The 12,324-nt window shown below is 37.7% G+C and overlaps 2 protein-coding genes across 4 annotated transcripts; one reads left to right on the top strand and one right to left on the bottom strand.

The window, feature by feature from the left end:
- The first annotated feature begins 154 nt into the window (after window positions 1-154).
- paf1 (PAF1 homolog, Paf1/RNA polymerase II complex component) lies at window positions 155-9,297 on the top strand. 3 transcript variants are annotated; one of them, XM_079679220.1, is made up of 17 exons: window positions 155-313; window positions 1,263-1,399; window positions 2,123-2,331; window positions 2,430-3,881; window positions 4,847-4,879; window positions 5,008-5,100; window positions 5,183-5,304; window positions 5,414-5,480; window positions 5,569-5,670; window positions 5,754-5,859; window positions 6,008-6,076; window positions 6,667-6,770; window positions 6,863-6,979; window positions 7,078-7,206; window positions 7,457-7,562; window positions 8,293-8,377; window positions 8,537-9,297. In XM_079679220.1, the coding sequence occupies exons 4-17, from the start codon at window positions 3,838-3,840 to the stop codon at window positions 8,971-8,973; spliced, it is 1,614 nt and encodes a 537-aa protein (XP_079535346.1). In that variant the 5' UTR covers window positions 155-313; window positions 1,263-1,399; window positions 2,123-2,331; window positions 2,430-3,837; the 3' UTR covers window positions 8,974-9,297. The 3 variants fall into 3 exon arrangements, with proteins under 3 accessions (XP_079535346.1, XP_079535345.1, XP_079535347.1); XM_079679219.1 differs by having other exon boundaries at window positions 2,287-2,331; XM_079679221.1 differs by lacking the exons at window positions 155-313; window positions 1,263-1,399 and having other exon boundaries at window positions 1,466-2,331.
- A 122-nt stretch (window positions 9,298-9,419) lies between these two features.
- On the bottom strand, window positions 9,420-11,206 carry gmfg (glia maturation factor, gamma). The gene is made up of 7 exons (XM_079679222.1): window positions 11,061-11,206; window positions 10,558-10,654; window positions 10,352-10,401; window positions 10,218-10,269; window positions 10,044-10,124; window positions 9,865-9,938; window positions 9,420-9,633 (listed from the first exon to the last, which is right to left on the bottom strand). The coding sequence occupies exons 1-7, from the start codon at window positions 11,061-11,063 to the stop codon at window positions 9,562-9,564; spliced, it is 429 nt and encodes a 142-aa protein (XP_079535348.1). The 5' UTR covers window positions 11,064-11,206; the 3' UTR covers window positions 9,420-9,561.
- Window positions 11,207-12,324: the final 1,118 nt, after the last annotated feature.

Consider the following 12,324-nt stretch of genomic DNA (forward strand, 5'->3'; position numbering starts at 1 on the left):
GGTTTGTCATGATCTGTAGATGTGATTTGCCCCCGAGCACCCCTGGGTAAATTACCGTACAGCCAATCACAATGCGTACAATGCGTGACGTCACTGTTAAGAGACGGACCCCGAACACATCGTGTACCCCGAACACCGCCACTGCCTTCATGGGATTAATGAAAAAAAGGCCCCGACCTAAAAAGGTCCCAGAGCCACAGCTTGGAACCAACCGGAAATGCGTGCAGCGTGATAAAGCGACGAGCATTGTAAACAAACGTGAAGGGTTTTGCTAGCTGTAACAGGAATGCCGTTTCAAGAGTCCTTTACTTGAGTGAGTAAATAAAACAATACAATATGCCTCCATGCTTTTTTACTGACCTTCTGCCACGTAACTCTGGACAAGTGACATGTTACACAAGTGCCTTCAGCGTGTCACCTTGTGCTATTTACATGTAAGAAAGTCACGTTTAAAAGCAGTCATTAGCAATTGGTCAAGTCAAACTGTAGCTGATCATTAGCTTAACCAGCTACACAGACACGATATTTTGAAACTAGTAGCTAGCCAGATGGCTAGTAAGGTAACTTGTATCATGACTTCAGCTAGCCTCCTGAAATATCTAATCTCATAGGCTTAGTACATGCATCGAGGATGTGTAAAGACAACGTTGTACATGAATATTAACGGTTGACAAAGACAATTCCGTCAGCCAGCATCTTACTTATGCTTTCTACAACTGCATACGTTAGCTAAGATTTGACATTAAAGTTAGCTGTGAGGACACTAGCCACTTTTTTTGTGTTTTTATGCTAAAAAAAGTAAAAACATTGATTTGCAAACTCAATAAAGTGTCATACTTTTAATACTATTGAATTATGCATTTGTTTGTGTTGTTTGAGCTATCCATAAACGACCTAGCAGTATTTAACAACATACTATTCAAAATGTGTTCAACAAACCTATATTGGGAGCATTGAATTGGGTGTTCAACAAATTTAATTATACTTATTATTAATAAATATGTTGTAATGAGTAATGTTAGAAAAAAATACTGATAGTATCTTGAAATGCCATATTCACAATAAATGCAACACTTGCTTATTATATACTCGTTTTTTTAACGTATAAAATTATAAAAGAAGGTTATGATACATTAGGAACTGTATGGACAATTCTCTGATGGGAGACATGAATACACAATACTTGTTACAGTCACAGTATGTTGGCTCATAATTATGTCCTTCCAGCAGACCTCACTTAATTATACGGTTTGTCCTCACAGAACTCCAGGATGTTGTGTGAAGTCCTGTTGTCATCGTTATGGTTCCTGTTTGTTATCTTCTGGGTCGAGACAATAGGTGTTTGGCTGTTTCTGTCAATGTTCTACCAAGACCGGGCTTTTTACTACTGGGGAGATGGGTAAGAAATGTGTTTCTGTGGTTTACCTTTTTATCTTAGTCATTTATTCATCATAGTTTGTTCATTATAAGACTTAAAAGCAAAAATAGTTACTCCACACTTAAGATGTATTTAATATATAGATAGTTTCACAGTTATTTCTAACTTTAGCAAAAATGTAACATCAAGATTATCCTGGTCAAGATAATTGGGATTCTTCCTTTTATTTTTTCAAATATTCTTAAAATGGCAAAAACTTGAATTAAATAGCCTTGCATTCAATATTACATTAGTGAACATACTTTTTAGTGAAAGACTATCTTAAATAAGTCAATCATAAATCACACGTTCCATCTGCATAAATAAAGCAATATTATGTGAGTGATGTTTTTAAATGATCATTCAAATCCACTAGAAATCCACCAAGAATATTTTTTTACATTTATTGTTTTAAGCGCAATCCACAACTAAAATCCTGTATCGTCTCATTCCTGTCCTTAGCCTTACTTTTTGAAATGATTCTAGCTGTTACAACTTTTTGCCATGAGTAAATAATCATTTCATCTTGTTTCATAAGAAAAACTTAATGAAGTTACAGGTCAACCAGCTAGGATCACCAGTGACTGTGATGCCACTTTGTTCACAACACGTGACTTGTCTGTTTATGTATAAGTACAGTGAGAGAATAAACGATAGAATCACATGCATTGAAAGTTAAAAACCATGACTCTATTTTCTTCATAGGAACCAAATGCAGACTTTATGACTCCTCAAGCCCCTACTGAACAATGGATGGAAAAACACTTAAGACCTAATTTGCAATGTCCATTATTGAATCATTTTTGCATCCTCTGTTCATGGTTTAGTTAACATGATGTTTTCAGAGAACTATTCTTTTGATGTTACAGGGTATTTGCAGATGATCCTGGACAGATGATAAACATGTTTAGCAGGCAAGGACTTCATTCAACATTTTTTAAGATTATTACAAACAAAAATAGGACCCATGGATATTTAAATGCAAGGTTTAATCTCTTGTCTCTCTTCACAGAGCTGATAACGACATGCAGACAGAGATGCAGACCTCAGACCGGCAAAGATGAAGACGTCCTTCTAATGGACTTTCAATAGAATGCATGGATACAACGAAGAACACATACAGAACTGTAGCTATTTCTCCTTTGCACTGACTAACTGCTGTGCACAGCGCTTGTTAACATAAATATATGTAGGCCCCCTCTAAGTAACTGGTGGGGAAGAGTTACCACTAAGACTTATAGGGAATGATTAATACAACTTGTATGTTCCCTTTCAGAACTTTAATAGGCAAGCAAAATCAATGTAGCAGAAAAATAAACCTCGTATTGTGTGTCTTTGTTTTAATTTTGTCTTGAGACTTGGGCAGAGATTCTGTTTTATTCATATGTTGTTTCATGCAACTCAAGTTATTGCTATCTGCAGTGAAATATGTTTTGAATATCAAATTGCAGTAAATCTGTGCTGAGTTGTTTATATCAATGTTATAGTCAGGTGTGTGGGTGTATGTTTTGTCACAACCTTCAACAAATAAGTAATCTAGCTTTGAATATCAGAGGTGATGGAACCATGAACTGAACACGAAATAACTATAACAAAGATGTCATTATTTGATCAAGGAATTTATATTTTGCTCTCTCTTACAGTAATAATCTGCTAATAAAAAACTACACTATTTATGGTTTAAGCATTTCAAATATGGGAAATACAACATCATGTTGCCCTTATCTGTTGATTTTGATCGGTTGTGTATCTCTATTCCAATATAAGACTTGTTGTCAATACTGAGGATACATAATAACCGAGCTATATTTATAGCAACTGCAAAAGCTCAAAATGCTGTTGAAGATAACAGGATGGGGCAGAGAGCCCTGAATTATTTTTTGGACAGAAAGATGCAATATGTAATTTATTTGCCAGAAACAATATGGGAGCGAGTGAACACAATGGCAATTATCCTCTCTTAAAGCAATAGTTCAATATTCAAAAGTGAAATGATACCTTTAAAATATACAAGTATTTGCAAGCCTGTAAGATTATTTGTCTTCCAACGCATTGCTTTTCAACAAAACCAGCAAATTATTTGGGTTTTATTTTGTAGCTCAGACAAAGAATGTCAATTTGTTTTTGTATCAATATGTAAAATAAATGGAAGTATTTTGAAGGCATGTTTTTTCTGAGTGTACTTTCGAAATACGTTACATGCCAGGACAGCAGGGGTCGCTCACATAAAGCAAACCCTCTCTGTGAATCTCAAACATCACCGCCGGGTCAAACATCCTATCCTGCCGGGTACAAATAAAAACATGCCATACAAATACTGATTAAAGTAGATTTTGCGTTAAGCGTGGATCATCTGCCATATAGTTGTTGATTATTTGTGCAAACAATTGTTCACAGTTTCGAGCAGTTTGTTAAAAAAAATGGCTCCGACGATTCAGTCCCAATCCCGAGAAGACGGACACAGGTAAGAAATAATATCTAACAAGGTTCTCAAACTGGCTGTTGTCTGCAGTGTTGATGTGGTCGAGTTCATTCCTAAACCTTGACGGGACCTTATAAGGTGGCTCTGTTGTGTACAACATAAGCTAACAGTGCTAGTTAGCTTACTAAACTAACAAGCAAGCTTAGTGTCAAGTTAACTTATGCTAACCTGCCTGCTAAGCTAACTAGGCGCGCTAACCTTAATATTGAATACTAACACTAACATATAGGTACATTTCATCTATCGAGTTAGTCCAAGTTATTTAATATAAACGCATTTCAATTTGCTTAAATTGTGTTAGTGATAGCTAAACGTTGTTTACGCTAATAAAGCTTAGCTAGTTCTAATGCTAATAGTAACGTAGAATTTCTTGTTTTTTTATGAGAAATATGGAAATGTATGAATTCTATCTGCATTATATTAAATTATATAACAATACATGTTGGAAAAAAAAAATAGGCTAACACAATTTAAATAATAATAATGCAAATGTAGACCTATGATTAGGGTGTTAAACTGCAGGATTAGTACAGACTAGAATCTAGTTTAGTTTAATATGTACTAAAAAAATATGATCTAGTCACTAGATAATATTTTTAGATTAAATGTATAGTGTAAATCTAGTTTTAATAGCAGAGTATTTGCACAGTGTATTACAAAATGATTGTAGGCCTACCGGTGAATCCGTATAACACGAGTAATAATACATAAATACTTTGTGAGGTTACCTAACATTAGTAGTAGTAGTTAGTTACTGAAAATGTAAATACTTTATGAACAAGAATATCACAATAATTGACTAAATAGAAAATGTGGACTACATGCATGATGTATCCATCAACCAGAATGTAGAGAGAAAGTTTAAAGATGGCATCAAAAAGAGTAGAACATTATCAATGAACTTTATTTATAAGATTATAGTCTGACAAATATGTTTTCTCTTACAGTCGGCAATCCTCTCATAGAACTGTTCCAGAAAGGTAAGTAGATTAGGAACAGTTTGGTGCATTTATTTTACAGTCTCTCCCTATAAAAGTAACACTTGTGAATGCAAATGTGTCTGGGTTACCTAACAAGTGTTTGTCCCATACTTTTGTGCCCATGACAGGTCAGGGGTGGTCTGTCGAGTGAAGTACTGCAACAGCCTGCCGGACATTCCCTTTGACCCCAAATTCATCACATATCCATTTGATCAGCACAGGTGAATATTCAGCGTCTTCATTCATGAACTATGCACTGATTAACATGGGCGCAGATTGACATTTGTTTTTCTGTTTCTGCAGGTTTGTACAGTATAAAGCCACCTCTCTAGAGAAGCAGCACAAGCATGAACTCCTGACTGAACCAGACCTCGGGGTCACCATTGATCTCATCAACCCAGACACTTACCGCGTAGACCCAAGTAGTAAGTCTCCTGTTGTTTTTACGTCACTTCCTTTTTATTATTTTCATTTTCCAAGAGACAACTGGGCTTTATCGTCTCTGTAGACTGACCAAATATTTAACATTTTCAGTACTGTTGGATCCTGCTGATGAAAAACTGTTGGAAGAGGACATCCAGGCTCCATCCAGTTCAAAGAGGTAAGGCTGCTGAATAGGCAGCTGTGTTTTATTTTTACTTGCTTGAACATTTTTTCAATTTTAAAATTGTTTTCTTATTCCCTATTAGGTCACAGCAGCACGCCAAAGTGGTGCCGTGGATGAGAAAGACAGAATATATTTCTACAGAGTTCAACAGATATGGCGTTTCTAATGAGAAAGTGGAAGTCAAGTAAGTTGGCTAAATAGGCTTACCTTGAAAATACCGAATAGTGGATGAATTTGTGTGTATGACCTGCGTGTTTTTGTTTTTAGGATCGGTGTATCTGTCAAACAGCAGTTTACAGAAGAAGAAATCTACAAGGACAGAGATAGCCAGATTTCTGCTATTGAGAAAACATTTGAAGATGCACAGAAATCGGTAAGCGGGCTACAACGAGCCTTTTCCCAAATGATGGCTGTAAACTGCTCTTAAAATCAAGCAACTTCAAGGGTAAAATGGGCATTAGTTGTTGTGGTTTTCTCCTAGTTATTGCTCTTTTTTAAAATGTGTTGTTATTACTCTTCAGATTGCACAGCACTACAGTAAACCCAGAGTTACTCCCGTGGAAGTAATGCCTGTGTTCCCCGACTTCAAGGTGAGCTATCATTTCCCTATGTTTATTTAATTGACTCAGTGTTTGATTTTTGTTGACTGTAGTGGGAGCAAGGCCGGATTAACCATATGGGCAACCTGGGCAAGTGCCCAGGGGCCCTTGAGCAAAGAGGGCACAACCTCACTCATCATACATTGTTTTAAATGACACTCACTCTTCACCATAAATAACACAGCTTTTCTATAGGGTCAAATTCATATATTTTCTAAACCGTCTCACTATGTATGCGCTCAACTTTATTACTACGCGGCGGCGGTGTATAGCCGAATCACATCCCCACCCTCACTCATGTCACATTTTGTGGACTGGCCATCGGGAATACCGGGAGTTTTCCCGGTGGGCCGGAGGGCTGCTCGGAATTGAAAAAAAATACAGTATGCCGCGCATTAACCGGGCCTGTCTGTCAATTAAACCCTGGGCATCTTTTTCCCCCCAGTCTGCCACTGGTTGGGGGGGGTGGCCATGAGCGCTCAGTGCCCAGGGGCCCCTTGAGGTACTAATCCGGCCTTGAGTGGGAGAAGTGCAGTATGAAAATAAATAAAAAATGTGTACACTTGTTTCTCTTTCCCCAGATGTGGATCAACCCATGTGCTCAGGTCATCTTCGACTCTGATCCCGCGCCTAAAGACTTGTTAGCACCGCAAGGAGTGGAAAGGATGTCACAGGCTATGATCAGGTCTCTTCAGAATATGTGTTGCATACATGTGCGTTTAAACAATAACATTTTTGTATAAACACTAACTTATTTTACACATCTGTTCAATACAGGGGTATGATGGACGAGGAAGGCAATCAGTTTGTGGCCTACTTCCTGCCCAATGAAGAAACAATCCGCAAGCGCAAGAGGGATTGCGATGAGGGCATGGATTATATGCCTGAGGATCTGTATGTAGAAATATAGCATTAAGAAAGTCATTTGAAAATCACCTTGTTGCTTTGCTTGTACACCAGGGAGTAATAATGTATTTTATTCTCTGTTTCAGGTATGATTACAAGATAGCCAGGGAGTACAACTGGAATGTCAAGAACAAAGCCAGCAAGGGCTATGAAGAGAACTACTTCTTCATCTTCAGAGATGGAGATGGTGTTTACTACAATGAACTTGAGACAAGGTAACTAATTGATCAGAAAAAAGCTTGTTTCTTGGTCCATCTAAGAATGTAAAAAGTGATGTTTGCTTTTTAAGAGGAATCATTTCAGCTGGTGTGATTAGATCAAGCTTAAGTGTGGATTTGTATGCCTTAGAAAGTTTAGTGTATATTGCTAACGCACAAAACAAACCGCACCATCACCATGATATTTGGGGCTTTCGTGGGAAACTGTTGGACCTTGTCCTCTGACCGCCTTTTTTCTGTGCTGCAGAGTGCGTCTAAGCAAGAGGAGAGCCAAGGCTGGAGCGCAGTCAACCACAAACGCTGTGCTGGTGTGTAAGCACAGAGACATGAACGAGAAGGAGCTTGAAGCCCAGGTGAGTGTACTTTTTACTTTCCAATTGTTGTTGCTTTCTGACTTGGACTAAAAGTTTTTTCTTTTTTTTACTGTAAGGATATGGGGTGCTCACAGTTGTAAAGTAGGAACATTCCAGATGAACGCTCTGGCTCTTTGACTCTTTCCTAGTCAAACTGGTCAACAATTTAGCTATACTTGCTACATTCTTTGCATTGAGCAAAGAATGTAGTTTAAAAGCCTCTCATTAGTTTAGGGCATATTTAAAGAAGAACACAGATCGGTTATGATTTTAATATTCTTTCGATAAATTAAAATATGTATTTTTTCTTTAAGGTACTTGTTCCTTATTTAGTCAGTACCTCGTTAAGTTAAAATTAAAATGAGTAAATAAATCATATTTTTTGTCTTATTTAAGTAAAGCTAACTATTTTGTTTTACTACCTTCATATCTATTTAAAAAACAAGCTAAGAAATCATGTTTATCATGGATTACACATGTAATACTGATTTACATTCAGTTGGTTATTCAACATGAACTAAACAAAGTAGTTTCAATAGTAAGGTAGTTTGTTTAAACCATATTAGATTATTTGATATGTAATACATGTTGGCATTTCTTTTGTTTTTAACCATCCGCTCCAACATGACTCAGCTAATCTAATGACTGAAACAGCTATAGCAGTGTAAAGCTGGAGTCTTGGACAACAGTAGTTTACTTGTGACTGATTCAGTTTTATCTTGATTTTCAGGATGCACGTAAAGCTCAGCTGGAGAACCATGAGCCAGAAGATGAAGAGGAAGACCTGGACTTGCTTAAGGACATGCAGGACTCTGGTCAGTTTGCTTTTGATCTACCAGTGTGTATCTCACTACTTTTTATTTATCTGGCTCCTTGCTGCACTGTAGTTGAGGTTTGTCAGCTACTTTGTTCGTCTTCTGGATTGACGACAGGACTTCTATTTCTATCTGTGATATTTAAACTGCTTCCTACAGGTGATGAGAAAGAGAAGGGCAGTGGCAGTGAGGCAGAGAACTCTGGCAGTGACTCTGAGCGGGAGGAGGAAATACCTGAACCAAAACCAGAGGAAAACGCGGAGGAACAGGGCAAAGAGAAACGTAAGAGGACGACAAGCGGCAGTGGGAGCGAGAGCGGCGGGGAGAGGACCAGAGAAATGCGAGATGAGGAAGAGATCTTCGGCAGTGACGATGACAGTGAAGACAACGAAGAGGAGAACAAGACCTCAGCCAGGAGCAGCGCGGCGGAGGGAAGCGGCAGTGACGATGAAGGAGCGAACAGAGGAGGCAGCAGGAGCCGCAGCGCCTCTCCAGCACACAGCGAGCGCAGCAGCGGCCACTCGGAGACCCGGGCTCAGAGCGGGAGTGGCAGTGAGAGAGGCTCAGACTCCAGTGACGCCAGTGACAGTGAATGAGATCTGTGATCAGGACAGCAAGGTGACGGCCACCTTTCTTACCTGTATGTTCATCTCCAAGACATCGGTCACTGACCATAACATTAGCGCAGTCTGGGGATGTAGCTTCTATATTGCAAATATTAAATGATATTTGTGTGTGAGGACATCTCTTTCCAAACACCTTTTTTAATTGTAGATTTATATCCCACACCTGTAGCCATTTGTACACCGTATTCCTAAAGGATCAAGTAAAAATGTCTTTGTTCTCTCTGTTTTTGACTTGTCATTGTGTTACGGCTTCGAAGCGGATAATAAAATACAGGTGGATTGCTTTTGTAAGAAGCGGTGGTCAAAGTATTTGTTTTTCTCCCTCATTATTCAATCTGGGGAACCACTTGCATGTAAAAAAGAAGAACGTTTTAAGAAGAACGGTAATTATTTTCGGTTCAAGAAAAAAGTTTACGATCAGTTTACTTGATGCTTTATTCAGAGTATTGCAAAAAAAGGGCATTGCTCATGTCTAAAAAGATTGATGACAATAAATAATTGAAGTCCATGGGCATTGGTCATGTTTCAACAAAAACAAAAAGTATTGGAGATCCAGATTTAGTTAAAAAAGGACAGCTGGTTCTTCAGCCATTCTTCTGTCAAGTCATCAGCATTTCTTGTTTCAAAGACCTCCGCAAAGAAAAACAGAGAGACACATTAATATAAATGAATGTGCAGGTATCATAACATAAACAAATGACGCATTTTAAAAGTTTAAATATTCTGATTTAAAACAGTACCTCATCTTAAAGATAATTAAGGTTTTGTCGATATAAAATAATTGTCCCATTTCCATGTATTGCTCAGTATACCACTGGAGTATTGGTAAAGTACGTGTCAGAGATAATTAGAGATAATTACCTTTGTCAGCTCTGCAACTTGGACCAGTCGATTCTTGCTGCCTGCATACATCATCTGTTGCTCTGGCTTACATCCTGTTCAAATGATTAAACATGTTCCCATAGGGGTTCATCAAACATTCTTTAACTAACAAATGCTACCTTTACATCACTTTTGATCAAGATACCGTGATTACTTACCCATTGGACTAGAGAAGATGAAACACAGAGGGTAAGACACCCTCCCATCAGCATGGACATATTTGTAGCTGTAGACGATGAATGTGCAGTACTGTTAAGGGTTTTAAAACTTTTCAGAGTTGAAGCTGATATACCTTGTGTCAAGTTAAGGATTTGAGTCGGGATAAAAAGGATATCTGGGTTGCCGCTCTGGAAGTTCATTTCTCAAGTCCTCCAGCGAGATGTCCTAAAATAAAAAGTTAAGTCTAAGTTACCTTTTTAAAGAAAAATGTACAACCCATTAAACAAATGAAAGAACATTGACTTGCCTCATATTCCTCTTCAAGGATAACGTGCTGTTTCACCATGTCTATTTTCACTTAAAAAAAAATCAAACGATTATTTAGGCTTTCGGTTAATTTTGTATGTTAGTTGATGCACTGATATTTGTATTCGATTTCAACTTGTGTTGATCATTTTACAAATACAAATATTCTAAGTACTAAAACATTCAGTATTGGTATTTGATACTTACTCAGTATGGCAGCATTGCTGGTCTCTTTTCGAAATCTTAACTTTTTCAGTTTTTCTTTCAGACTTTCATCCACTTCACACACAACCAGTGAGCTCGACTGCAAAGTGGCATAAAAAAAGGCTCAATGTGTCAGTCTAAGAAATATCAAAATGTCTCCCGTGCTGATAAAGTTATGTGGATTGGTCTACAGGCCGGAAATAGAAACAAATGTTAAGACACATATCCTCGGGTCTGTTCAGATTTTGAGGCGCCTATCCACACTTTATGTATGCATTAAACATTTATAACACTGTTCTGACATATTGAGGGCAGGAAATGTTTTGACTGCAACATGCAAGAATGAAGCTTCCTGTGTGAAACCGAGCGGGGAATGGTCGACTTCTGTCGCAATGGTTAAGTAAAAAATATATAAACACTAAGACGTATGAATGACATCTCATCATATCGAGTGGATTTAAACAGAAAGGCAAAATCTTTCAAACAATTGCATCAGTTTAACCTACCATTCTCAGAGGATTCTTTCCTGCCTTCCTGTATTCAGAGGGGTTTCTTGAAAAAGGCAAACTTGTGACAAACTGACAGCTACTCTCAGACTGTCAAGATCCTCCTCAATGCCAAAGGGAGGCAAGACATGCATCAGCACTGCTTCCTGTTTTGACACAAGTTGAAACCAATAGTCGAAACCAGTGCACAATCAGCAGAGAGTTCTAGAAAACAATCTAAACATCTCTTAATGCATATGTAATACATGAAGGGAAATCCTTTGCATAAAAAAACCTATAAATCGCACTTTGACAGAAGAAATGTAGTTTAATGGATCCATACTGTTTGAAGTTAAGGAAGTAAAATTTCACCATTTGTCTATCAGAATCACTAATGTCGTAGCATCAATGTGATTAGGGATAGTTTCACTTCCAGTTACCATCGAAGTGTGGACATTAAATAGAAACTTGTATAGCACAACGTTTTGTCATATCCTTTCGCAAAAAATGATACAATACATTTACACGAGAGTAAAAATATATAGATGTATGTAGTAGAAAAGTAAAACATCTCCATAAAGGTTGGGTGTAGTTACTGCTCTCTAGTGGTGAACACTTTATTCATGTTGCAGCTCTGGTCACACCCCAGTCAGTGATCTCACAGCAGGTGCCGTTCACATCTGTGTGTTCTGTGTCAAGGCTACTGACAGCTGAAGGCAAACACCTACTGTGACAAATGATGTGACTAGAAGACATTTGATTCTAACCCATTCAGACTAATGAGACAGCAGTTTGTTTCCTTGATATAGTTGCTGTTGATGCATCCTCAACAGCATCTACTTAATGGAGAAATGTATCTTTATCCTAATTCCTAAAATGATCTTGTCTAGTTAGCTGCAGTAATGTCCAAAATGAGTCCCTCGTTCGCTCTTTTAATTTCCACGACATAATAAACACGACGTTTTTTAATCTGGTGTCAAAACCAATTTGTAGATCAGCAGCAAACCGGCACAAATATTAGTCCATCAAGCATAAAGGGGTTTGCCGTTAGTAGAAGAGTCTGGGGTTCAATCTCCTTATCAGGAAATTATAATAGAAATGATATTACAATTATAATGAAGAGTGAGGAAATTTATGCTGTTACAAATCAAATATCTTAAGGTTTTACATTGCAAATTAAAGACAATCCCATGGGCTTTGGGGACATCCAATAGAAATTGTTCAGGACTTCCTAACATGTTTTGGACTTATAGATAGGATAAAAAAAAGCCATGTTATTTACCAA

This window comes from Notothenia rossii, assembly GCF_949606895.1.
Source record: "Notothenia rossii genome assembly, chromosome: 4".
NCBI lineage: Eukaryota > Metazoa > Chordata > Actinopteri > Perciformes > Nototheniidae > Notothenia > Notothenia rossii.

What these genes read in the sequence shown, in the direction of transcription:
- paf1 (XM_079679220.1), top strand. Translation starts at nt 3,838, where the DNA reads ATGGCTCCGACGATTCAGTCCCAATCCCGAGAAGACGGACACAG. An exon ending in GCTCCATCCAGTTCAAAGAG is followed by an intron (nt 5,481 to 5,568) that starts GTAAGGCTGCTG and finishes ATTCCCTATTAG; the next exon opens with GTCACAGCAGCACGCCAAAG. An exon ending in AGAAGGAGCTTGAAGCCCAG is followed by an intron (nt 7,563 to 8,292) that starts GTGAGTGTACTT and finishes CTTGATTTTCAG; the next exon opens with GATGCACGTAAAGCTCAGCT.
- gmfg (XM_079679222.1), bottom strand. An exon ending in CAGCAATGCTGCCATACTGA is followed by an intron (nt 10,402 to 10,557) that starts GTAAGTATCAAA and finishes TTTTTTTTTAAG; the next exon opens with TGAAAATAGACATGGTGAAA. An exon ending in TCCAGAGCGGCAACCCAGAT is followed by an intron (nt 10,125 to 10,217) that starts ATCCTTTTTATC and finishes AGTACTGCACAT; the next exon opens with TCATCGTCTACAGCTACAAA.